The sequence below is a fragment of the Lepidochelys kempii genome, chromosome 27, assembly GCF_965140285.1.
Source record: "Lepidochelys kempii isolate rLepKem1 chromosome 27, rLepKem1.hap1, whole genome shotgun sequence".
Taxonomy (NCBI): Eukaryota; Metazoa; Chordata; order Testudines; family Cheloniidae; genus Lepidochelys; species Lepidochelys kempii.
This window is the reverse complement of record NC_136406.1, coordinates 9796105-9823259: the sequence shown is the minus strand read 5'-3', so window position 1 is coordinate 9823259 and position 27155 is coordinate 9796105. Positions and strand designations below refer to the sequence as shown.

At 44.3% G+C, this 27155-nt stretch overlaps 1 protein-coding gene across 3 annotated transcripts; it reads right to left on the bottom strand.

Annotated features, from left to right (window-relative positions):
• Positions 1 to 237: 237 nt before the first annotated feature.
• On the bottom strand, positions 238 to 25620 carry DCAF7 (DDB1 and CUL4 associated factor 7). 3 transcript variants are annotated; one of them, XR_012156435.2, is made up of 8 exons: positions 25204 to 25620; positions 13701 to 13859; positions 13052 to 13163; positions 11838 to 11956; positions 9620 to 9829; positions 8770 to 8887; positions 7393 to 7622; positions 238 to 456 (listed from the first exon to the last, which is right to left on the bottom strand). XR_012156435.2 is itself a non-coding variant. In XM_073326362.2 (7 exons), the coding sequence occupies exons 1-7, from the start codon at positions 25339 to 25341 to the stop codon at positions 7450 to 7452; spliced, it is 1029 nt and encodes a 342-aa protein (XP_073182463.1). In that variant the 5' UTR covers positions 25342 to 25620; the 3' UTR covers positions 3955 to 7449. The 3 variants fall into 3 exon arrangements, 1 of the variants encoding a protein (XP_073182463.1); XR_012156434.2 differs by lacking the exon at positions 238 to 456 and adding an exon at positions 556 to 5898; XM_073326362.2 differs by lacking the exon at positions 238 to 456 and having other exon boundaries at positions 3955 to 7622.
• Positions 25621 to 27155: the final 1535 nt, after the last annotated feature.

Genomic DNA, 27155 nt, shown 5'->3' with positions numbered 1-27155 from the left:
TCAAAACCTCAGGGATCAAGTCACCATTTGAACTAAAAATAATCCAACTGCCACCCTTTATTTTGATCACTATAGACAGGTACTGGTGAATTATTATTGTGCATTGAAAGTGCCATTTAATGAAGGCCAAAATCGTGAATGAAGAGAGAATCCAAAGAAGCAGGGTAATAAGTGTTTGGGTTTTTTTTTTTTTAATTTTAAGAATAATTACCTGAAAAAGTATTAAACTTTTATCTATGTTACCTTAACTGATCATTGAAGTGCTTTTCAAATTTAGCTCTGTGAACTGATCTGTTGGTATGTAGTTTTTGTAACGTGTTACTCGCAATCTTTGAGCTGGTAAAGTTCTGTCTGGGACTAGGCACATGAGAACAAAGATGATCATTGAACTTTACTAGCCTAGGAAGCCCATGGAAAATATAAACCTATAACCCCTTTCTCTGCACATCAGTGAACCTGCAACAAGACACAAGACAAAAAAAAAAAATCAACATTTTTAAGCAGTTTTCTTATTCACCCGCAATCCGTTTTAACTCACCACACAGCAAACTGCAGTCAATCTATAAATGTTCCATTTTTATTACAAAGTATGAAAGGCAGAAAATACTGTACCTAATACACAGGAGGCTAAAACTTAAAAAGGTTAAAAAAATTGAATAAAGCTACATAGAAAGCAAGAAATAGCATAAAAGGATGCAACATTCCACTTTCAAGCGGTTTCATAAAAGACTGACTTATTTTACAAAGTTTCAATAATATGGTTCCAGGGTTCGGGTGTTAAAATCCACTGTAACAAAACCTTTTATATTATTTTTCCATAAAAATAATTAAAAAAGGAATACCAGGACACTGCAGTTACTTGTGGCAACAACATATCCGAGTCTGCCTGATAATGGGATGCTAGGATTCCTTTAGTACAGTATAGTAGCAAAGTTGCAAATCTCAAGCAATACGAAAGAGGGAGGGAAAAAGTGTGCAAACACCTTAAGCTATGCATGACAGCAGTAAAATTGCTATTGCTTTAACATATTTTAGTGAGAACAAGAAATCTGGAATTTCATATGTATGTTTGTACAATCATGCTACAAAGATCACACCTTCAGGAAGTTATCACAATGGGACTTTAAATGGGAACAGCAAAAGGGAATACACATAACAAAATGAACATCTCCTACTTCATTACTAGTAGTAAAAAACCAAAAAACGCTTCGGCTCGACAGATTTAATCATTGCATTGTATGCTGCTGGCAACCCAAGTAAAAAAAAAGTTCCTTTTAAATAGCAGATGCCACAAATTCACATTCACCAGGTTGTCAAAAACAACACACTGCTTCATAGCAGTACTATTTACTGCCGGAGTCTTTTCCGCCTTTGTTTAGCAAGTTCTTTGTGCCTTCATTCGGATTTGCCTGACCAATTACTGTCTCTCACATAGAAGGAAACTTGCATACTTTACAAACAGGAAAACTGAAATTCTAAGAGCTGCTGACTAGTGTGTATGAACGAGAGATGGAACCAGGGCCTGTAGTTTGTTGCGGCTGCAGAACCTTGCAAGAATCAAAAAAAAAAAAAAACCCCTCAGCATTGTCCTTTATTAGCTTATCTGAAAAGGAAGCCAAGCAGGTCATTTTCCTCACTAGCAAGGAAATTCTAGATTGATGCTTGATATCTGTGAGCCAGAAGAGGCGTTTGAGTTATCGGGCAGACTAACGGCTGTCCAGAATTCTAACACAGCAGTGTCTAACTTCCTCTTAGAACTGCTCTTGCCTCTATGCTCGGTCTCCAATTGCCAGACAAGCACCCTGGTGGCTGGTGTCTAGTCACATTTGTTACGATTTCACTGCTGGTGAAAGGTTCTGGATCAAAACCAGAGAAAGTGAGATCCTCCGGGCAGTGCAAGTTTCTTCACTCACCGTACCTTTGCCAATGTACCTCAGCTATGAGCTAGAGGGACCGTCTCTAGAGAAATTTGGTTGCCAAGCAAGCATGGAAGTGTGCTGTTTAAGTGCCACCTACTATTAGGTCCGCGGGCTTCCCTGCAGACATTAATAAGGGGGCCCATCTAGAGCCAAATGTACTCCTGCCCATTAGGAATCAGATCTGGAAACAACCTCATTTCATACTGGCCACGGATCAAAACAATCTCTAGATTGGGATTTGAACCAGTGGCCTTGGAGTGAAAGGCAACTGAAGTAATTCAGAGCTACCTTAACTGTCCCCTGATTGGATAATACTCCCCTTGGGTTTGAAGTGGCAGAACCATTTTGTCTGGCAGTAGTGGGATGACTAACTCTTTCAATACGCTGAGGGAGGTATAAACAATTGTACAGCGCAACTGTGCACCGAGCTGCACCTTGTGATTGATCCATTTCTGCCTGTGCGGCATATACTGAAAGGGTTAAGATAGTCCACACCCAGGAATTTTGACAAGTCAAAGATCTTTGAATTCTGCATCTTAAGTCGCAGAAAGCTGCATCCATTTTCCTGAGTTTATGGAATTGACAAAGCAGACTGCAGAATTCACCTACATCCCATGATTACCATCTACCCAAACCACCTATCATTTCTGCCATATGTTTGAAAGGGCACCTAATTCCAGCCCCCCCCCCCCCCCCCACAACTAGGCAATAATAAAAGTACCCAAATGAAGCAAAAAAAAAAAAAAAGTTCTGTTTGGGCAAGAGGCAAAGTCAAGTGCTTGAGAGGCCCCTACTGGATCATACTGTCATCTGAATATAAAGCCTCACAGTTTGCAGAGTTAACAGCATTTTCAAGTGCTCGCATTTTTCATGTTGCTTTTCAGGTGGTTCTGGCGTGAGAGAGGTCACCATGTGCTGCCAGCCAGAGCCACTTCGGAACTGTAACAGTCAGGAAACTCTCATGCTGTATTTAACATTTTATTAATCAGACACAGGGTTCAGAGTCAAACACCAGCCCTAAAGGATTGAGGTAGGAAGGTTATTCCATTCCTAACCCTAACAAAAATATACCTGCTAAAGTTCCATCTAAAGCATGAAAACTAGCGTGCTCAGCTTCCTGAACTTATATTTTAAAACAAAAGTCCAAAAAAATGTATGTATATGCCAATACATTAGCATAGACAGTTTCTTAACTGGGATTCGGTTGGAGAAGTGTAGCTTCAGATCAAGCAGATGTGGATTTATCTCATGAATGAATCTATTCTGGTTGCTGACCTTTATTATCCAGTGTTCAAAAAAAGTAATTAGAAGCAATGCAGATGTGTGATCACAACTAAATTTTGAAGGGATCATGAATTTTGACTCTTATGGGAAGCAAGGCTTTAGATAGATACACAAGGCTTTGCTTCCCATAAGTACCCAGGGGGGCTTAAAGTAAGAAACAACCTGCAGTGTCAACCTCTTCTCTTTCTGTACTTTTAGACCACTGAATTTCTTACTCAGATTGTCAAAAAAACCTTGCCTATTAAATCCTAGCACATGGGAAGGACACGTTTAGTTGCAGCAACCTACCACAGTGATTTAATTCAGCAATATACAGATTTAACATACTAAATGCACTGGCTCATCCTCCAGCTAGCTTTTAGAGTCTTGCCTCATCTTTGGGCTGGGAGCAAAAACATGTTACCAACTATCACATGGGCAGCTATCCAGGGCAGTTGAGTTTTTAAAATGCAGCCCAAAGGCTGGAATTAGTTAGCCAGAGAAAGGATACAAAACTAGTGAAGTTGGAGGAGAACCATTGCATTCAAGGAAATTTAGATCAGGAGCTTAATCGCTATAGACAAAGCCACAAATGTTCTGCAAGAAATCTTATGGAGGAAGGCCCCAAGATGAGGTCTCCTCAGTGTACATAACAGAACCACTTCTGCTGGTAACGGAAGCTATGAAGTTGTGTACTCATTTAGTCTCATTTTCACATGCTCTTAATGCTCAATTCTCATTGGTCTAAACTCTGTTCTTAGTCTAGGTGGGATTATATTTTTGGAAAGTTTGAGGAAAATCCCTTTGGCTGTTTCAACTGGATGTTTATTCCCTTTCCTTAACGCAAAAGAACTCTTACTATATCAACTAAAACTTCTCCAAGTGAACTGTCCTCCATGACCATCACTCAGCTGGGTGGGAGGAAGAGTGTGATTTAAAGGTGTTCAGATACCACAGTAATGAGCATAGTATAAGAATCTACAGAGAAGAGTCAATGAGCATGTTCAATACCATTCTGCCTAATACAGCCTATAATGGGGCAGAGAAACCACATAAGCTCAGTGTCTGGCCTGACCATAAACAGTTTGCAGGAAACTATGTTTCTCATTGAAACATGAGCCTGTCAAGATCAGAGAGACCAGAGAAAATGGTGGACAAGAAACAATTAAGATCATGGGATCCACCGTTTTTGATACATTCTTTGTAGTTCTGCAAATACTAAGCTTTCAGCTTGAACATTACGTTGCTATCATTTTTTCCTTCTGAAGACCACAGCTAGAAACAGATATACAGCTACACTGTTAACTCAGCCTTGCAGAAATCGGTCAGCAGCAACTCAACCTTTACCCACGCAATTTACATCAACAGAATAAAACTTCAAAAGCCTAACTGGGACTATTTAAATACTAACATTCTGAAAGTAGTCCCCCCCGCCCATCTCCCTCAAAACCCTACTTTCCCAAAACATGAAACACAAAACTTATTGCAACGTTATGTGAACACATTTAGTTTGCAGAGTCAGGAAGCAAAAGGTTTACGCTTCTCTCACTGACATTAGCTTGTTTACACTGTGCCTAGTACTTGTATTTAGATACACATGCAAGACTTTCATGTAATATTGTTACAAGTATATCTAAACAAAAGCAATTTACACAATATAAATAAACGTTGCTATGAGAAATGCAACTTTCATTTTCTAACATGCTTGCATATTTAAGTTTAACTTTAAAGGCGCAGCTCTACTTTGAAGAGTGATCAAGTTTAATGTAAAAAGAAAAGGAGTACTTGTGGCACCTTAGAGACTAACAAATTTATTTGAGAAATTTGTTAGTCTCTAAGGTGCCACAAGTACTCCTTTTCTTTTTGTGGATACAGACTAACACGGCTGCTACTCTGAAACAAGTTTAATGTGTAGTTCCACACTTGTGTATCAATGATTTCTGGAGCAAATTCGCTTAAAATACCAGAGATGCATGTGTAAGCTACCTGGCAACCATGCCAGAATCTGAACACCAGTCAGTTCTTTATGGCTCACCCATGAATAAAAATTTTGCAATTTGAACGTAATGAATTTTATTGACAATGCGTGAGACTGAACAGAACGCACCTCATTCTCCCAGAGACACGTTGGCTCTGCTCTGTTAACTGGAGTAAATATCCGTCACTAATGAAAGGTAATCAGATGAATAAGATGTTTTTGTATACTCTGTTTTCTATTTTTTTTTTTTTTTTAAAAAGTCACCTGTAGGATAATTTTTGCCTGTTACCACAAACAGGTAAGATTATAATTGAAAAAGGAGACATCTCCATTTTTCAATTTTAATCTGCATTTGACAGCAGGCTGAACATTTAGTTTCATTGACTCCATGTAGCCAGTCTTCCCTGTTTGTCTGGGTCTCAGAACAAGAGGGACAGAGCATTTAAAATAGAAACCTATGGTTGCAAGGACTCTGGAGAGAAGGTGTATGTAACTGAAGCTACTTTAAATTGAAAGCCTAATATTTTTTAAAAAAATAATTTTTGTCTTTTTATGTATGCCGCCGCCTTTGGTTTTCACTCAATATCAAGATTGTCTCTCAAGGTAATGAGTCAGGGTCAGCTGATCTGGATCTTGACCTCATCAGCTCAGTCTGTTACCGTACAAGGTGATGGTTAGACCTCACCACAGTGCTGTGTTCAGTTAGTCACCTTCTCATTTGAAGGGTATTGCAGATAGCTGATCAAAACAAGAAAATGACAATATTCAAACTACCCGCCATGTTAAGACAACAAAAGAATTTTGCTAACCCTCCGCAGCTCTAATCATAAAGCATCATGGTGACAGAGGGCTCGCAGCGCCCACTCTTACCTTTCCACTTCAGAAAGGGAACTTGGATGAAAATAGAAGGCTCCCCCCTCACCATACCTATCCTGGTCCTCTTACAAGAGTTGCAGTACCCAAGAATGACAATTGGAGACCTTGTTTTGGCTCTATTTGAGACACTGGGCAACTTCTTTTAATTTAGACCCAACCCTGTATGTTACTTTAGGAAACTTTCCCTTACGGGACATGATTTGCCTTTGGACAGCAGACCAGCTGTTCTAACTGTTTCTATCACATTCATCCAACAAGATCTGACAGTACAATGCTAATGCTTCTCTCCTTGCTCTTAGGAACAAAAAGCGAGCTCTTCACTTGTTCACTTTGTAGAACTCCCAGGAAGAGGAGCCAAATGCAAAAGAAACTAAGGTATAGGTTAGATACAGAATTTTGCTTAGAATTACAGTTGCCCATCAAGTAAGCTAGAAAGTGTGAAACCATTTTATTTGGGTTCAGACAGGAAGCTTTCTAGAGGAATCATTTGACTGGACGTGTCTATCCAAATGCATTACAAGTGACATTTTTTACTAAATGTTTTCAAAAATAGCTCTAGTCATGCTCATAGCATCTTCTCTCTGTGAATCGTATCACCAGTTAAATAATACACCTGTGGGAGACTCAATAATTCACTTACGATCTAACATAAGGCCCACCACAGTAACAACTGCCTCTAGCATCGGTTAAAATGGAAGTACTGTGCGACAAGTAGTGGTACTTCACAGCACCAGGCGATTCTGACCAAATGGTCAGGGGCACATAGCCAAGGCAACAGCTACAGCAACAGGTTTACTGCTAGGAAATCTACAATGATGCTTATGACCCATCATTATCAACAGATCCTGCTTGGGGCTCATGGAAGTGGATCACATCAAAAATAAGAACTGGGGTGAAGAGCCGACTTAATAGAAAACTTAGTCCAATATATAAAAACATACAAATGTTCAAACAGTTTAGGGACAGTAACAGGAATGATTAAAAATTCCTGCAAAGGTGGTGGTTAATATTAATGTCTTTTCTTTCCACCTAGTTTTGCACTTACATCTATCAAACTAATTGGATGTGCTGCCTCTGCTGACTGACAAACACATGGACATATGCAGCAACTTAAAACAGTCATTTAAAGCCTGTAATGCTCATTAACACAGTCAACAAACAGATATACAGAACTTTTTAATTGAGAAAAATATTAAAATCAAAACCCAGAAGGTCCAAGAGGCTGGGTGCATCCCTTTGTTTTCTGAGTCTTGCAGGGACAGCCAACACCTGCCATTAACTCCTGTAACAGTTTCTTGGAACAGTAGATGCAAAGCAACAAAAGATACTGGCCACTTGAAACATGTTTGTTCTTACTTTAGAGGAGAGGGGAAGTTATAAAGCCCTGCCTCAGTTTGGCACAGACCAATAGTGTTACACTCTCAAGATCTCCAGACAGTTGTTGTAGCAGATAGCTATCCAGTCCGGCTGAGTCGATGCCCACTGTACATTGTTGATTTCCCCTTCTGCTGTGTAGGCCAAGATTGGGTCCTCAATGGCACGAGGCATTTGCTGGATATCCCAGATGAGAGCCTGATGGTCATCCGCTACAAACAGGTAAGAAAGAATTAGACTCAATCATCTCGGAAATAGGTACAGGCATATTTACATGGCTAGTTGGAGGGATATAGTCTCAAAAGCAAGCTAAAATACAGAGTGAGAAGTCCAAATGAAAAAAAAAAAAAAACCCAATAAAGCTGGGCAATTCCCAAATATGGAGGAAACAAAGATCACATAAAATGAAACAACTCCACTCCACCATAACCCTGCTCATATATATCTTTAGATCACTACACACCTGTGATACAGTCTCAAGGGAAATGGTGGAAGCACCATCAATAGGCACATTTAAGAACCAGCACTTGGAGAAAGCATTGAATATACAATGGCGGGAACAATCTTGTATTGGCCAAGGGGATGGACTAGATGGAATCTAAGAGACCTTTCCTATCTAACTTACATGGTTTTAAGCTTTGTGTCCAAGGAGATCTGCCCAATTTTCTCAGAAAATTAATACCTTTTCTGACCACAGACATGGGTGCCCAGCTCCCACTGACTTAAATGGGAGCCCACACACAGCCAAAACCAAAAGTATGGTCTAATGGATGTTAAGAAGCCATATATTGAACCTCTCTACTGTGGGTACAAATATATTACTCCTTCAGCCAAAAAAGGGCCTGCCACAAAATATTCAGCCAGTAGCAATGCTTAGTTCATCAAACGAAAAATGCAGAACTTGAGCACTGTAAGCAACTCTAGCTTTATTACAAGGAGAGAAAACAGCCCTTTGAATAAAGCGGTTAGCTGTTAGCTTTACGTGCATTCCCTAGTGAATTACTCCAACATTCATGACTTAAGACAGGCGTTGCCCACTTCACAGTTCAGACATTGGGACACAGTCCCTCGTTTTCAAGGTGAGACAGCCCAATGCCCAAACTGCTTAAGAGGCAGCAGCTTCTCCGTTTCCCTGGAGAATTTTGGGAAATGGTGGGGGCAATAAAATGAGCACCTATGACACCAGATATATCTAGGACCCGAGCCTTATTTTTTTGCTCCAAGAGCTGGAGAGATTTGAGGTAGTGGAAATGATTGCAGGAGTCCCAGGATAGACATTCATACATTTAGAAAGCTCCTGGGGAACAGGACCAAACAGGGAGGAGCGGAGAAGGAGAACAGATCTCTCCCCATGCTCACCTGCCGTACAGATATGGCAGGAAGAGTGAGGCGCCCAAGCAATGCCATTCACACATGCTCTGTGGTTGTTTAACCTGGCAACAGGTGTGCAGGGAACTCTGACGTCTAAAATCACCACCTTCAGAAGGAAAAGTAAAAATGTTTATTCATTTGTTTCCTGAAGAAAAAAAAAAAACCAAAGACATTTTGGCAGAATGTTATAGACACAACACTGTCTCTAAAGACACACACGACTGACCAAAAGCGGTTTTACAATATCTGCTTGCCAAGGAATTTTGAAAGCAGCTAGAGAATCACTCTGTACATCTTGTGTAACATGTAACACAGGCAGAGGGAATCATGAAGTTACAATTTCATGGAGAAGTACTGGTGATGTTGAACTAAAGAAAAATCTACAGTGCCTTTTGAAGTCACTGGAGCAAGATGGAACTTAAGAGTATCCTCTTAGAGGCATAAGGACCAGTCTCAAAATCAGCTACAGGTTAAAAGGAGCCTTTCAAGACCTACAGCTGCATATTACAGATGCAAATAAGTATGCAGACATATGAAATCAAGTCAGCTTTTATAGAAGTGTTAATATTGAAATTCAGCAAGTATGAACTTCAATACATTTGGAAAATGAACAGTGTACAATGCAGTGAACAACTCCATAGAATAACTCATTACAATATTTTTCTCAGAAACTGGGCTTCTTGCAATCCATATCTATAGCCCTCTCCCAGATACCAAATATTAAGCACTTATGTAGTGCTCTTCTCCTTCAAAGTGCTTTACAAGCACTGACTAATCAGTAAGCTCATCTAAAAAGTCCAACTGCTGAAGCTTATAGGGCAAACGGTCAGTGCCTCACCTCCATACCATCCATGGCCATTGTTGCAAGATAGTTGGGATCCTGCTTGTTCCAGCAGAGACGCAGCAATGGATGGTGCTGTGGATCCTCATAGATAATGGTGCTGTGCTCCAGATGACGAAGGTCAAACATCCGCACCGAGCCATCTGCGCCAACTGACGCAAACATGTCTCTCCCGCCACCCGCGCGGCTAAATGCAATGTCATACACCTGCTCAGTGATAGGGGAGATAAGAACATGGCATTATTTTAACATTCATTTTGGCTCCCATTTCTTCACTTTCAAGGAATGTGCCCTATTCATTCCTCCTCCTCCCAGTTAGTGTTTGCAAACACAAGAACAGCACACATCCATGTCAAACTAGTGACAGCACTGCTCTCTAGGCAGTTTGGGATGGGAGCATGCTAGGAGTGCTCATCACACAGCTACAGCAGCTGTGCCAGCTTCTTCAGTATCTACATCTGGGCCTTTCCCTCTCCAATAAAAATATCACCATTACATGGCTGGACTGCACGTGCTATATATACTTATTCACGGAGAAACATACAAAGTCTTAAGATTCAGTGTGGCACCAGTTTATTACCAGATATGTTCTCTGTCTGGGGAATGCACTAAGAGGGCTTTTCCATCTAAATAGTGTGTCATCACTAACTATTTAGTCTGTCAGGCATTTGATTTTACTAGGGAATTGCAATGATTATATAGCAAATACCACAGATATCTTGGTGTAGAATATAAAATTGCGCCTACTGGCCAATGATGCAGTTAGAGATGGAAGCGATATAGCCTCTTCCCTAGCTCAGAATATAGTCCCCCTGAGAAATGACAATTTAGATGTACATACATTTTTAAAGACCTCTAAAAAAAAATGATCAGTTCTAATTTCTATCCTCCAAGGCCTCTGCAGTAGGAGTCTAGATACTAATGCAACTTAACTTTAATAGTGGAGAGAAGAGAAAGCTTTACTACTAAAATCAGCTTTTTTGGGAAGTGTCGCAGAAACAAAGGTGTATTATGGGACAAAGGGTCGTACAGGTTTTGTCTAGAGTCTAGAAAGACCTTCATCCCAAATACATGCCAAGATGACTTTGGAACATGCATATTTTAAATAAAAAACCAAACATTTTTTACGGTATGACATGTCATTCAGTTTTTGGGAACGCTTGGGGAAGAAAGTTGTGGGGGTGGGGAAAAGAGGTTGGTAGGAACTTTGTTGGGGAACATAGGCTTCAAGTCTAAATAAAACTACTACAGACTCTAGTAATGCTCCCTGAAGTAAAGGGGCAGAAAGTCCCAGGGGATGCAGAAGCCTTTCCTTTCTCCTGCACCCTACCAAAATGCTCATAGAGGCTTCCTCAGAAAGGGATAGGTAGTAAAGAATCCCTGCTCCACTCCCTCATAAATGGAGCCAGGGAGCAAAATTTATTTTATTTAAACTAGGCAGTTATAAACATTTTTCTAAGAGTAACAGCCGTGTTAGTCTGTATTCGCAAAAAGAAAAGGAGTACTTGTGGCACCTTAGAGACTAACCAATTTATTTGAGCATGAGCTTTCGTGAGCTACAGCTCACTTCATTGTACTGAAGTGAGCTGTAGCTCACGAAAGCTCATGCTCAAATAAATTGGTTAGTCTCTAAGGTGCCACAAGTACTCCTTTTCATTTTTCTAAGACTTATTCTATTATACAGGCCTGATCCTACAAACCCTTAATTGAATGAGAAAGAGTCTGATATGACTGTCCTAAGTATAAAAGGAACAAAGAAGGAAAGTCTAGAGGCTGCTGTCACTACAGGGTGATTTGGGTGCCTTAACTGTATGTTTCCATGTTTTGCTATCTTTAGATTTCTGAAAGACAGAAAGACAGACAGAAAGAAAGAAATTATTAAAAAAGTTTTCCCACCCGTCAATTACTAATTAGCCTCTCAACTTTAAACTGGAGTTAAATTTATAAAATATTGCCAGACAAAACTTAATACAAATTAGAACAAAACAGCAAGCATATGCTGCAGGTCCACCGTCTAAAATGAGTAAAAGCGAGTATGTAGAATTTTCAGACTACAAGCAACTTAATTTTAGACATATGTAATATAGAATCCAGGTCTTTTCTAAATCCTCAGATTTTTCTGGAGAAAATGGGAGTTATGTTCATTCTATAGGCCTTTAACAGGTGTAATGCAGACAACCGTATGAATTAGAAAAAGAAAGAGCAATATCATCACCTCTTTGTCATGTGCAATAAGCTGGGTCTTGACATGGCCCGATACCAGATTTACTCTTCCCAATACCTGCCCAGTCTCCAGACCCCAGATGGTACAGGTTGTGTCAATGCTAGAGGTACCTGAAACAAAGAGTGTCTGTTAATGGTGGTATTAACATAGATCTGCAGAAATGTCATCTTATCACTTATGAGACTAGTCTCAGATGTGCTTTGAGATCTCTGGGTGAAGAGAACTCTGCATGAGCAAAGTATTAGGATTAAAATGTTTGACATGCCTGAATTAAACTATGGATCACAGGCTGGATCTGGCCAACACAATGTGTGTGTGGCCCACATGACTCAGGTTGTGCAGAAATTTTTAAGCCAAGTCTCTAGCCCTCATAGCTGTAGAGAAAGCCTTCCAAAGATGAACCAAGCATAAAGTGATAACATGTCTGCCTGAGTGTCCAGACAGCCTGACTCAGTGGGGTGAACTCCCCTGCCCTATACAAAACTAACTGGAACATCAGCTCTAAAACCCAACAAGGGTGGTAGTGAGGCCCTTCATGGGTAGGAATTCCTGCAAAAGAGGAAACACAGGAATAAATGTTACACTACAGAAAGGATGTATTGCCCCCTTGATCTCTGTTCAAACTTCACCCTGATGTTAGTGGAGGTCTTGACTATGGATCAAGGGGAGTACATACCATTCTGGATTCATACCACACCCGACAGATTATAATTAAACAATGCTCCAAATGAGAGTGACGCCTGGTTTAACTCCTGCGGCTGCAGAGGTATTTCACTGTAACAAACGTGGTGCAATGGTACCTGTGGGGCAATGTTCTGTCCAACATCTTCAGCTACAGTCAAATGGCTGAACTCAGCCAGAAGAGTCTGTGTATAAATTTAACACTAACAAAACGTGTCAATCCGACAGACCTGAAGACTGAAACCCTCTATTCAACATATAGGCCGAGCACAAGCAGGAGCAGGGGAACATCACCAACCCACGTGCACAACCCTGACCTGAAGACACCTCCTCCAAGAGGAGAGAAAGAGTTCAGTCTCCACGGGCTACGCTTTTGTGACATTTACGGCTGCAGGTTTTTTGTGATGTAGAAATCTGGCCTCTGAACACCCATGAGCTGGTAGTAAGTTCTAGTCACTACTCACCTGGGCTAGATTCAAAATGGTCAATTTTATATTGAGTATTTAATGTGTCAGCAGTCTTACCAAGAAGATAAGGATCCACTTCATTCCAATCAAACGACGTTAACGGGGCACAAAAATCAGAATTCTTATTATTGTTCAACAAGCACTCCAGTCGGGTCTCAGTTTCACCCACCTTCAGGAAGAAATTAAATACACAATAACTGCCTTATTGAATGGCCTGGCTGCAAAATCCAAGATGTGTCCCATAGAGCATAGGCTTTCAGAACTTCAAGTCTTAACTGCGTTTGACATTGGTTTCTTCCATAAATATCTTATCTATTGTGAAGAGCTTTCAAACTGTTTGAACTACAACTGAGAAAGCTACATATGCTCTCCCCTAACAAGTTTCTGTAACAACAGCAACTACTGAGCCTTGCCATCACATTTAATAAGCTACTTTCATAATTCTGACACTCCTAGAATTCTCAAGATACCTCACAGCCATTGTATTGTTATTCAGAGAGGGTTCTACGTTACTTTGAGAATGTAGGTAAAAGAACAAATTACTGCATTGGCTTTTAATTATGGGTCCTCCCCCTGGACAATATTGGTGAGCATAATGCTAGAGATAAATGTGCCTCAAAAGAAATGGGACTGGGAGAGAAGGGGATCAAAATGCAATGCAGTTAACGGCACATACGTAGCCCTTTTCGAGAGGCTATTTACTTACTCTCCACACACGCAGGTAATCACCGCTGGTTGCCAACAGGTCTGGATATACTCCCTTGGTGTCAGGAATCCACATGAGCTTTGTAGTAGGATATGGGTGATCAAAGGTGTTTCTGCAAATGAACTCTGAGCTCTCCTCATCTAAACCAACAAGCTGGACCTGTAAGAAAATGTCTATCCATTAAAAACGAGCTTTTCTGCTTAGCAAAATAACCATGTATATAACAGTATTAAGAAAACATGTACAGAGTGTTGCATTTTAAATGCTATATTAGCAGTTAAGAGTCTATTAATGATATACCAAAACAAACTCCAGTGTTCATCCTGACAAGCTGCAAGATACCTCCCTCTTTCACCTTCTCAAAATTTTAAGGAATACAATCTGTGGTAGGACATGAAAGATCTACTGTTAAACACTACAAAAAGAAAAGGAGGACTTGTGGCACCTTAGAGACTAACAAATTTATTGGTCTCTAAGGTGCCACAAGTCCTCCTTTTCTTTTTGCGGATACAGACTAACACGGCTGCTATTCTGAAACCTGCTAAATACTAGTCATTGATCTACACCACCACTATATTTTGCACTTCTCTAGTACTTGCCAACCAAGTATCTCAAAAATGCTTTTAGAGGAGTTAAAACCAAACCACTCAGCTCCTTCCGAGGTACAAAAGTATTAACTAATTTCATTTTATAGAAGGAGAAATTGGGGCACAGACGTGAAGTGAGTTACAAAGTCATAACCAGAACACAGATCTGTCCCCCAAAAGATGGAAGCTATTTCTTCTCTTCCACCTATGCTGCTTTCAGATATACATTTTTTAGTCTGTTAACTTAAAAAAAAAAAAAGGAAACATGCCCAGTTTTCCCACATATAAACCTCGCAGACTGCTTCATGGTTTCAGTAGATGCATATGCATTACAGAAGCCTCTTTTCTAAGCATATGGTTTTAGCAAGATAAGTGAATGAAAGTGGCATGCTAGGGTGCCATATTTCTTCTCTTTAAATGACTTTAAATCAGTTTCCAATTCAAAAGATCCACCCCAGGTCTCCAACAGCAAAGTGCTTAAAAATCATAGCAGACGGTGCAACACAAGTGACAAAGTAAGAGTGACAGTTTTACAAATGGGTTAAGACCTGGAAGAAGTAGTCAAACTCTGATTTTTCTGCTCCTTTATATCAAAGATTTGTAGCATGGTGGCATATGAAATTTAGTATTAACAAGCACAAAATAAGGCACAAAGTGTGGAATAATTTGAACTTCTCAAACACTTCACTGCATTCTAAATTAGACTCTGTCTACACTGCACACCTTGCAGCCGCACTGTTGTAAGGTGCACAGTGTAGCCGTTCTATCGCCGGGAAAGCTCTCTCCTGGCAACAAAATAAAACCACCTCCAACAAGGGGCAGTAGCTTCGTCGCCAGGAGGTGGCTCCCGCTGACAAAGCCCTGTCCACACCAGCTCTTTTTGTTGTTCAAACTTATGTCCTTCAGGGGGGTGTTTTTTCACACCCCGAGCCACAAAAGCTTTAACAATGGAAGTCCCAGGGTAGACAAAGACTTAGATATAACACGGGGGGAAATCCTGGGTATTTTTGTGGCCTGCTCAATTAAAGTCTCTGCTCGGGCCTCATCCTCCATGGGCCAGAGGGGAATGCCACAGCTAATCAGGGCCCTGCTGGCTTAGATGAAAGGAGCTGCCTGGCCTTAGCCATTCAGCTCCTGGCTGGGACCAGAGGGGGCAAGAAAGGGTGCTGCTCTCTGGAAAAAGGAGCCTGAGGGTATATCCAGAGTTTGTTTCCTGGCTGCACTTTGCACAGCTCATTTTGCAGAGAGAATCTAAGAACCTTAACCCTGAGATTAGGGTGAACCTAAAGGGGCCAGGTAGCAAGAGGCCCAAGGAAGAGACAGCAATGAATTGAAAAAAAGCCATATATTGCTGTTTATAGGGTCCATCAGCTGGAACCTGGAGTAGTGAGTGGGCCAGAGTTCCCCTACCAGCCACAGGTAAAGTATAAACCCCAAGAAGTGATGGAGCTTATTTGGGAGCCTGAACAAAGGGCCGAATTAAAGGCCGCAGAGCCAGGACTGAAGACCCTACTGAGGGCAAATAGACTGTTTATTGGACTCTAATACCCCAGAAGGGGTTTGTGACGGGGTGTTAGCCCTACAACTAGCCCATAAACCTAGGGAGGCTGTGCAACAGGCAGCCAAGTGGAGAAGGGCTGCGAGGAGCAGCCAATCAAGGCCAGGCAGGCCCAAATAAGAAGGGCCACAGGGCAGAGCAGGTCAGTCACTCCCTGGAGCTGGGAGGACTGGCTGCCTTGCAGGCAGAGGGCAGCTAGCACCTTGGACAGAGCAGTGCTGGGCAGGATTAGGGGAGCAAGAGTGAGCTCCCAGCTGACTGCTGGCATGCTGAGACCCCGAGACAAGGGCGGAGAAGGTGCTGGGGCTGCGTGAAAGTGGCCCAGAGAAGTAGACTGTGAGGTTAGAGGGGATGCAGCATGCAGATGCCATCTACAGAGTCCCTGGGCTGAGAACTGGAGTAGTGGGTGGGCCTGGGTCCCCTTCTTACCCCAATTGCCACTGAGGAAGTGGCTAGACAGTGGACTGCTGTTCCCTGGAAGGGGAGAGAACCGAGTGAGACACAGACAGAGGGCTGTGTCCTGAAGAGGACACCACAGTCGTTGTGGTGACATGGGTCCAGGAGCAGAGGTGACAGTGGGTGAGACACCACCAGAAGAGGAGGCACTGGCTAGCAGAGCTGATCCCCTGGACATCCAGCAGGAGGCACTGCAGTGATGAGTTGCACCCTGTTGCAGGGTTTATTTGGACTTTGTGCCTTGGCTGGAGTGTCAAGCCACAGAAGGCCCATCAAGGTCAGTCAGCAATCTGCTGGAGGCATCCGGGTGAGAGGACTGTAACACCATGCTCAGCCACAAATAGGCACTCAAACAGGAGCGTCCCCCTTCAGTTCCTCTCAGTTCTTTCCCACTTCCTTCCAGCTCTCAGGCAGCGAGAAGGCTTACTACAATAACTTTTCTCCGGAGGGCATTCTGTGCCAAAAAAGTAAAAATTCTGCAAATTTTATTTGTCAAATAAATGTGGAGGCTCCAGCATAGCATTGGGGAGCAGAGGCCACTGGCTGCACAGAGGTGGGAGATCACTCTACAGTTTCCCCCGGGACATGGACTCAGTGAAAAGGCTGCATCCAACTCTGATACAGCACAAGCACCCTCCGTGTCAGGTGCACCAGGTGTGGGCAGGCAGGCTCAGCCCAGCAGGATCCAAGCGTGGAGAGGCTTAGTGAGGGGGATCCAGGTGTGGGTTGAGAGGGTTCTGTGTGGGACCATCTGGGTGTGGGCTGCTCAGCAGGATACGGGTGCAGAGGAGATCTGGATGTAAAGGGGCTTGTTAGGGGGTTCTGGATGCAACAGTAATTGGACGTTGCAGGGGGTTCCAGGTGAAGATGGTTAGGGCTCAGCAGAGGGTGGGGGTCCTGGGAGTGAGGAGGGAGGGATAGAGCTCGGCAGTGGTGTCTGCGTGTGTGTGTGTGTGGGGGGGGGGTGGTAGGATGCTGGAGGAGTAGGACTCAGTGGGGTGGTGATCCAGGTGCAGCTGGTTGGGGCACAGCAGGGTGGGGATCTGGGTGTGGGTGACTCATTGGGGTGGTCTGGGGGAGTGGGGCTTGTCAGGGGTTCTGTGTGTGTGGGGTGGGGCTCTGCAGAAGGGTCTGGATGGATAGTGGATTGGGGAACAGCTCCCTATACAGTGATCCCTCCCCTTGCAGCTGAGTGATGGGTGCAGGAAGTGGGGGGCAAGGGAGAGTTTGCAGAGCTTCCTGCAGCTGGGGGAGAAATACGCGGGTGGGTCTGATCTACCCCTGGATGCCATGCAGGGGAAGAGGAAGTCCTGTCCTCCCCAGCCCAGCCAGGACTAGTGCTGAGCCCAGTACAGCGTAGGAGCCACCAGCCAGGTCTTCCCCAGTCCCGCCCCCTGCCCTTCAGTTATTTACCTTTCTGCGGCTGCCCTGGGCACCCAAAACATACTGCTGGGGAAGGCTGCATGACTGCTCTTGTGGCTTCCCTTTGCTTCCCCGTCAGTCATTTTTCTTCGGGGAAGCAAAGAAATCTATGTGGGACGTAAATTCTGCACATGCGCAGTGGTGCAGAATTCCCCCAGGAGTAATAGTTGTATATTTGCCATGGCAGCCTATGCTCTCAAACACAGTTACTGAACACAAAAACTTTCTTAATGCAACATTAAGCTTGCACTGCTAAAAATGAAGTAATCACGAAATAAGAGCTAAGATTCTTACAGCACAGCTAGCTTGGCCACACTGCACCTATTCGCTATAACACCACTGACTTAGACTCTGAATACGTTCTACGGATGGCATACCAGAGATCACTTATTCACTGACGCTTCAAAAACTCCCGCACCCCAATCTGGGTCTATGCTGGTTATGTGCTATGTATGCATCTTGTGAACCTTGTAACTGATACTTGTAACTTCTCATAACTTAAGTCTGACCCCAGATGTAAAATACCCTCCTCCTTAATTTGTATAAATTTGATTTTAAACATTAGCTTTAATAAAAATTGTATGTGAAATATATTAAAGTTTCACATGCTATGGACAAGTTCCTGTTCAAATCTAAAATTAGCTTCAGAAATGAAACTGACTTAACATGTAAAGAAGAAGAAAATTTTATTTTTCTCCATCCCAGGAGTAAGTGTCCCCCCTCTAAGCTGGTTTAAGACCTTCAAGTGCTTGAACTACTTAGATCAGTGAGCACTTTAGATGCAATGCATGGATATACAGTGCAAAGTTTTTTATTGCATATAAGCAAAAAGCCAACTTCTATTTGTAACTTAATATCCACTTTTTTCAAACTTGATTATAGACAGTTCTCAATCAATACTATTTACCTGCCAAAGGTAACTATTCAGCTATTTGAGTTGTGAGAGAAAGTGTCATTACTTTTGTTTTACCATTGTTTAATTGAGCAACTGTAGGGATTTTGCCCAAGCTCCCACATCTTAACCCTCCCAACCCCCAGATGTCACACACTGAAAAACTTCTGCCTCAAAATATGAATTTTCCAAAGAAAGTTATGAGTAAAGGAAGATAAAATGGCAAGACAACTTGTCCCTAACTGAATGAATCATTGCCAAATTAATTCAAAGGGATTTACACAGACATATGACAAAGTTATTTCTGGCTTAGAACTAATCTGAAACAGACAAACATTGTTACAATAAAAAGAGCATCTTGCTACTCCAGAAGGCAGACTCCTATCGGAGTATTCAGACCCTCCCTCTTCTGAATGCTTCCAGGTCTCTCACCTGATTAGTTATACCAAGGTCTTGTTTGCCAGACACGCACAATGGTCTTAACAGAATAGAAAGATACTTTTTTAATCTTTTAAAGTATAAACACAGTAGAACCTCAGAGTTATGAAGACCTTGGGAATGGAGGTTGTATATAACTCTGAAATGTTCGTAACTGTGAACAAAACATTATGGTTCTTTCAAAAGTTTACAACTGAACATTGACTTAATACAGGTTTGAAACTTTACTATGAAGAAAAATGCTGCTTTACTTTTTTTAATAGTTTACATTTAACAGAGAACTGTACTTGCTTTTTTGGGGGGTCTGCTGCCTGATTGTGTACTTCTGGTTCCAAATGACATGTGGGGTGAACTGGTAAGTTCGTAACTGTGGTGATCATAACTCTGAGGTTCTACTGTACATGCTGCAGGGAGAGTATGAATTGATGCGGACAATCTGGCTTAGGTTACTGACCAGTATTTCAGTTTTAGCCTTTGGTTTAGATTTCAAAGAAGATTGTGATAAGACAACTCGGCAGATCTATTGCTTCAAATCAGCATTTCCTAGACTTGAAAACTGAGCTTCCCCTTCAAGAAAATGTAAACAATCCATCCCTCTTCAACCCTGCCAAGTGCTGTTAAAGGCTTAGCCCCAGATGACTGGAGACAGATTGTGCCATTTTCACAGCAGTGCTTCCTTTCTTATAAGCAGTGCTGCCTAGTGGCTAGAGCACTAGACTAACTCAGGAGACTGGAGTTCTATTCCTGGCTCAGCCACTGGGCTTGCCCAAGGTCACCCAGCAGGCATTTCACCTATGCCTCAGTTTCCCCATCTGTAAAATGGGGATGATATTAACTGCTTTGAGATCTGATGAAAAGTGTTCTAAAATGTAGGTATTATATGCTTTGAGTAATAAGAGTTTACAGTGGGGACATTTGCATCTGAGTCTGTACCCACTGAAACAAATGGGGCAATTCACAACTTGATTATTGTATCAAACCCCCTGCAAACTCAGATGGCTAGGACTACAGTTAACCTTGAAAGTGTGACTGAAATGTCTCTTTACAACTTTGACAGCTAAAAATCTTGTTTTTAAAAAAAGTGAAAGCTGAGACTGTGGAGAAAAATTAAGAGTCCTATCTGCCCCCCTGGTTAATCATTCATGCCTCTCATTTGTAAACAGTGCCTTAAACGAATCCAGAAATATATTGGGTCAAGAATGTGGCAGTCTACCAGAGTGGAGGAACACCACTAAGTAACCAAGTGACAGCTCACACCACTGCTTCCTACTGGTTTTCAGTCTGAACCTGAATTGTTCACCTACAAAGCCCTAAATGATTTGGGACATTGCAATAAGCTAAGCTCCCTGGGTCCAAAATAGCTCATGTCTGTTGGCCTTCACAGCCTGCTACAAGAAGTGCACCTATTCCTGTGAACTGCTACAGATGGTGGGGCTTGAACCGCCTCAGGTAGGGACATTATGAATTAGGTTTTATAGGGGGTTATATTATGTTGTCTGTCAAGGTTGGGGGGAAAACTGCAGTTGTATTATTGGTTTTGTATCTTGCACCAGGAATGCCCTTTTGGAAGAAATCCAAACCAATACAAATCAGATAAGAATCTGTCCTGCTTTCATCCACTGCACTACCCTCACAGTAGGCAGTTCTGCTGTAATGAATGTGAGGAGCATTGAATCTTTTTAAAAGCACGACTTATTTTTCTTGGAAATAAGGAAGAGACAGGAATACCAGCGTGATTTTAGGAAATCTACCTTCCTAAAAATAGTAACAAAATGGATGATATTCATTACAATGTTGATTTGTAATGCATTAGAAACACAGGGGAAGCAGAGACGTCAATGTTCTCCAAAACAAGGGGAATACAATTGAGAAAAATATTGTTTTGAAGCTTCTAAGAAGCTTTAAAGTTTATGTATATGAAATGTCACATTAGTTTTAATTTTTTCTTTAAATGCTGCTGACTGTACCTCTTTTTTTTTTTTTTTTAAAGTTATTAGGCTCCCTTATGTGATTGACATGTAAGTTTGCCAGCTGAGATAAGGCACATGTAGGATGACAGTTTTCATACCTGCCCTATAAAGCTATCCTCCTCCTGTCCCTGAAACTAATCAGTTATCAAACCAAGAGCTGTCATGTACTTTACAGCTTTACTTTACTTTATTAGAAAGCTCCATTTAATACACTTAAATAAGTTCTCTCATAATACCCATAAATAGATATGGACTAGATCTGAAAGAGCCACTTTTCAACTAGCATGGCCCCAATATAGTTAGCTAGCATCTGCATCACTGGAGGACAAATGTCCCTCCATTTTCCTAAATGTTTCCTTGCCACATTCAGCAAACTGGATTATATCATCATCACAAGAGTCTCAGTGGGGTAGCAACCACCACATCTCAGTGCTGGTAGGTTTTGTTTGCAATCAAGAGTGCAAAGAGGTGCGTATCTTTGCTGTGCATGGTCTCCAAGTACAGCAGACACTACCAACACTCTAATCAATAGAGCCACCAATACGCTTAGCAATAGCTACAATTTTATTTAATGAAATCTACAATCTCCCTGCCTCCATTAGGTATCTTTTTACATGGGTGACTATCGATATTCGTTAGCACCATGCGACTGAAAACCTATACGTGATGTAAACAAGTCTGGCAGTGTTTGATCAACATCCCTTTTGAGGAACAGCCAAATGTGAAATCTGAAGGTCTTGTTTCAATTTTTACAAGACTGAAGAAAATATATATTTTATTTCTACAGCAATATCGGGCAAACAAATTTGCACCCCACTCATCATGCCTATTTTCAGTTCTACAGGTAAGTCTCGCACTCTCCAGTACTCAGAGGGAATGGAAAACAATGGGACAGATCCGGGGCCATAATAGCCCACTTGGGAATATCCCCAGGACAAAGGTAAGGCTACCAAATGTTAGAGCTGCTTTAGAAGTGGCCCAGACGGCAAAAGCCTGGGCTGCACTGGGGGTGGGGTGGGGTGTGTTCAACGAAGATACACAATTTCAGCTACGCTGTTCGCGTAGCTGAAGTTGAAGTATCTTAGTTCAACTTACCTGGCCGTCCTCACGGCGGCGAGTTGACCGTGGCGGCTCCCCTGTCAGCTCCGCTTACTCCTCTTGCCAGTGGAGTACAGGCATCGATTCAGGGATCGATTTATCACATCTCGACGAGACACGATAAATCAATCTCTGATAGATAGATCACTATCCGGTGGGTAGTGAATATGTACCCAAAGACAACTTTGTATCCCCCAACCCCCAGTCACAGCACAGAACCTTGCCCATGGTCTTTGAACTCATCCTACCACTTCTAGTCCAATCCCTGTTTCAGTTTCTTATTTTAGGTCCTTTGCATATGTAGTGCTAGAACATCATATTTACAATAGATTGTTACCTTACATCATGCATACAGCTAGAGGGTGCAGCTGCCTTTTTTAATCAAATGCTTTGGATTTAATTAGGAGACCATTGTTCTTTTAGCCGATCTCAGATTTTGGTCAGTTTGATGGTATTGAGAGGGTTGTGTCCGATCACTGACGGAGTATCAGAAGATAAGCATATTGAGACAGTTCTGGTAAAGCAGTAGCCATTGAAAACTCACCCTTTGCCAACCACAAATACAAAATTACCTTAGAATCATACTAAAGTACTGGGTTAACACTGGTATCTCAGATACCTCACCATGGAAAATTGTTGGCAAATGCTGACAATGGCTGTCGTATTTTTCAGGGAGTGTTTTCCCCTTTGTCATATAAAGCTTTAACTTTCAGATGTTTCTGAATTAGCCACCATAAGGGGCTTCCAAAGAGTGTTAGTGTTTCCCTTCACCCCCCCACCCCCCACCCAAAGAACTCAAACCAGATAACTGGAGCTGTAGCTCACGAAAGCTCATGCTCAAATAAATTGGTTAGTCTCTAAGGTGCCACAAGTACTCCTTTTCTTTTTGGATTTAAATAGTCTTTCAAAAAAAAAAAAATCTTTGGGTTGAAACCAAGCTGGAAAGTTTCAGGCCAAGAGAATTTTTGGAGGAAATTGCAATTGTCATTACATTCATTCATTCTCTGCCACTATGACAAACAGCAAGTCTCTCTCGACCCAAAAATGAGCATTAACCCAACACAACTTAGTTTGTTTTCCCTACTACCACCCCACAAGAGATGCAAGTTTCTCTTATCACCTGCTATTACAACACCTATTATTGTAACTGAAACACACTTTTCAGTCCATTCAACAGCACTCCGTATAGTCAGTTTTCTCCCATTTGTATGGGTCTTTCACACAGAAATGGGAGATTTAAATGGGAAAATACAATTGTAAAATGACAAAAGTTGGCATGGGAATGCACGGGAGAGCATAGTGCCATAAGATATTTTTAACAAATGAATGATTTTCAAGTTGACAGTCCCATTTGCGCTCCCATGGCCCCCACATAACTCACCAACTGTGAGTGAGACACACATACAGCCTGCTGGTTAAAACGACTACACATCACAATGGGATAGCACTTTAGATGACCAGAGCACTACGGAGGCAAGAATTTAGCCACAGCAGACAATGCCAGCCCAGCCCCAAAATTGCCCACACCTTGTTACATTTCTCCACAAAGTTGTAAGCCATCCCACTCCCTCCACCAACTCTGTTGTAGTCTTCCCTGCTTGGAGGCTTCCCATTATACAGCTCCACAAAAGGACTATGCACCCTGACCCCCCAGGCTGGCTTATCTAAGAGGGATATTCATACAAAACAGCGGAAGTTATAGCACTTATAAGCTTGTTGCCTAGTAATAAAACACAGTGCCGGTAAGGGTGATTACATGGGCTGCTCCTGGAAGTGAGGTCTCTTATTTAAATCTGGAGAGGGCATACAGCAGCTATAGCACACCTTATGAGGGAGAGAGAGAGGAGATTCCTCTCCTAAAGGTCCACCAGAGAAGAGTCGGAGAAAGAGATTGCAGGGGGGAAACCTTCATGCATCCTGCAAAACCCTTCCCACAGCAATGAAACCTTCAGAAGCAAGGCCCCACCAGGCATTTTTAACATGAAGCCATCAGTGTTTCATACCACTGAAAGCTGACCCCAGCCCAAACATCCCAGTGCTGGGGAAAGAGGAGGGGTTTCCACCTACTACCCTAGGAAATGCCTCACAAAAAACTCTGTGACCAGAGTGTGACGGCCGCCCTTAACCCTGCCCCCCGGGGCCTCCCCGCCATCCCCTTGCCCTGCCCTTAACCCTGCCCCCCGGGGCCTCCCCGCCATCCCCTTGCCCTGCCCTTAACCCTGTCCCCCGGGGCCTCCCCGCCATCCCCTTGCCCTGCCCTTAACCCTGTCCCCCGGGGCCTCCCCGCCATCCCCTTGCCCTGCCCTTAACCCTGTCCCCCGGGGCCTCCCCGCCATCCCCTTGCCCTGCCCTTAACCCTGTCCCCCGGGGCCTCCCCGCCATCCCCTTGCCCTTAACCCTGCCCCCCAGGGCCTCCCCGCCATCCCCTTGCCCTGCCCTTAACCCTGCCCCCCAGGGCCTCCCCGCCATCCCCTTGCCCTGCCCTACCCTTAACTCTGCCTCTAGGGCCTCCCCACCATCCCCTTGCCCTGCCCTGCCCTACCCTTAACTCTGCCCCTAGGGCCTCCCCACCATCCCCTTGCCCTGCCCTGCCCTACCCTTAACTCTGCCCCTAGGGCCTCCCCACCATCCCCTTGCCCTGCCCTGCCCTACCCTTAACTCTGCCCCTAGGGCCTCCCCACCATCCCCTTACCCTACCCTACCCTTAACTCTGCCCCCAGGGCCTCCCTGCCATCCCCTTGCCCTACCCTACCCTTAACTCTGCCCTCGGGGCCTCCCCGCCATCCCCTTGCCCTACCCTACCCTACACTCTGCTCCCCGGGCCTCCCCGCCATCCCCTTGCCCTACCCTACCCTACCCTACACTCTGCCCCCAGGGCCTCCCCGCCATCCCCTTGCCCTACCCTACCCTACACTCTGCCCCCAGGGCCTCCCCGCCATCCCCTTGCCCTACCCTACCCTTAACTCTGCCCTCGGGGCCTCCCCGCCATCCCCCGCCCTACCCTTAACTCTGCCCCCGGGGCCCCGCGATCCCCCCACCCTTCTGCGTCCCGTCCCCGGCGGCGAGCCCGCCCCCCACGCACCTTGTTGTTGTACTCCTCCACGAAGCTGCCGAGCGCCAGGCGGAAGCGCTTGTCGGGCCGGACGCTCCAGTTCATGGCGTACACGGTCCAGGGCGCCTCGTACTTGTAGATCTCCTTCCGCTTCCCGTGCAGCGACATGGCGGGGCCGGGGGGCGCGCGCCGGGGCCGCGGGGGGCAAGGGCCCAGCCGAGGCGGCGCGCGGTCGGGCGGCGGGGGGGGGGTGTCTCGGTCCGAGCGAGGCCTACGGAAACCGGGGGCTGCGGGCACAGAGGGGCCGGGCGGGGGAAGCGGGTGGAGGGCGCAGCCGGCTCCCGGCCCCGAGTCCCGGCTCCCAAACCCGGAGACGCTGCGCGCCGCGGCGGAGGCCGTTTGGGATTCGGCCCCTCACACAACAGGAGCGGAAACCACGCGGGCCGCCCCGCCCGCTGCGCGTCCGTTGGCTGAGTCGACTGCCACTCAGGGCGTCCCGGACCGCCGTTGGGTGGGAAACCTGCCAGTCAGAAGCGTTCCGGTCTCTTATTGGTCACTGTACCGCTCATTCTAAGCAGTCGCGTCCCGCATTAGTAGAGTCACCTGCCACTCCGTTCAATCCCGCCCGCGAAGGATGGGATGCTCTTTCTCAACATCTCATTGGCTGCGATGGGTCGCAGTGGCTTCGCCCCTTCATGAGGCGGGACCATCTATCTTTCTCTCATCCTAGTGGCTGGAAAAAGTGTCAGTCAGGGGTGAGATGTTGGGCGGCAGGTGGGACTTGGAGCCGAATAGGGGTTCGCGGAGCAATTTGAGCCTTCGATTTAGACGTATCCTTCACGGAGAGGGGTTCGAATCCCAGCTCCGACAACTAGCTGTGCTGTAAAAACCCTGGGTCAGAGCAGGCGCCTTTAAGGAGATCAGCTCCCATTTAAGCAGTAATATAGGGGCCAGATTTTTAGCTGTGCCAAGCAGTCCATATGCTGAGCAGTTTTAAAAACCGTGCCCCAGGTCAACCCTTGTAGGTTAATTCAAAGGGCAGGAGAGGCAGAATGTCACTGCTGGGCTGTGCCAGGAAAGAGTCCGTGCTGCTTCGAGTCAAGGAGTGTATCCCATACACGGCTGGAAACACATAAAGGCCTTGTCTTACGCTAGGAACATTTTTCGAAAGCTTTGCACTACTGCTGACAGTTCTCCTGCAGACAAGGCATTGGAGGAGGAGCAGAGAAAAGTCTAATTTTTATGGGCCCAGATTCTCAAAAGATGGCAGCACCTGTTTAGGCAGGTACCCAGGGCTGGCCTTACCATGAGGCGAGCCTCAGCTGCCCGACTTGGGGGGCACCACTAGGACCCAGAGTGTAGAGAATTGTGTCTGCTGCTGGTGCATCTGGATTCTCTCTGCTTGAGATGCACAGAGAGGGGGGAGCGCTGGGCTGGAGGAAGGAGGGCACAAGAGACAGAACAGGCAGGCAGGAGAAAAGGGGAGAGGGAATAACAGAAAGCAGCAGGAACTGCAGGGAGAGAGAGGAGAAGGAGCCTCTTATGAACCTCTCAGCACCCCCAGGAGCCTGGACTGATTTACACCAGCTTCTCAGGGAGCTTCCTGTTTCCTGCTGCTTCCCTGAACCCACTTGAGGAGAACAGACCGTCAACTGAAGTAGCAGGAGCCAGTTAGGCCCTTAAGATGTTGATATCTTCCCTCACTCAGGCCCTGCTTATTTGTCCCCTTCAACTGAGTGTTGAGAGCCACTATAGCTGACACAGAACAGCAGCCATGAGTGAAAGAAGAAAACGCCCATCTGGGGCAGCATTCAGAAAAAGAAAGAAAGCAAAGGAAGCTTTTCTATGTAAGCAGGAAGGAGCTCTCCTGAGATACATAGACACAAATGTTCATGGTGAGCCTTCCAGCCCCAGGGAGGATGTGAGTGGTGAGGAGATGCCTGATCTCCCAGTTAGTCAAAGTGCAGGTGACTTTCCAGCTA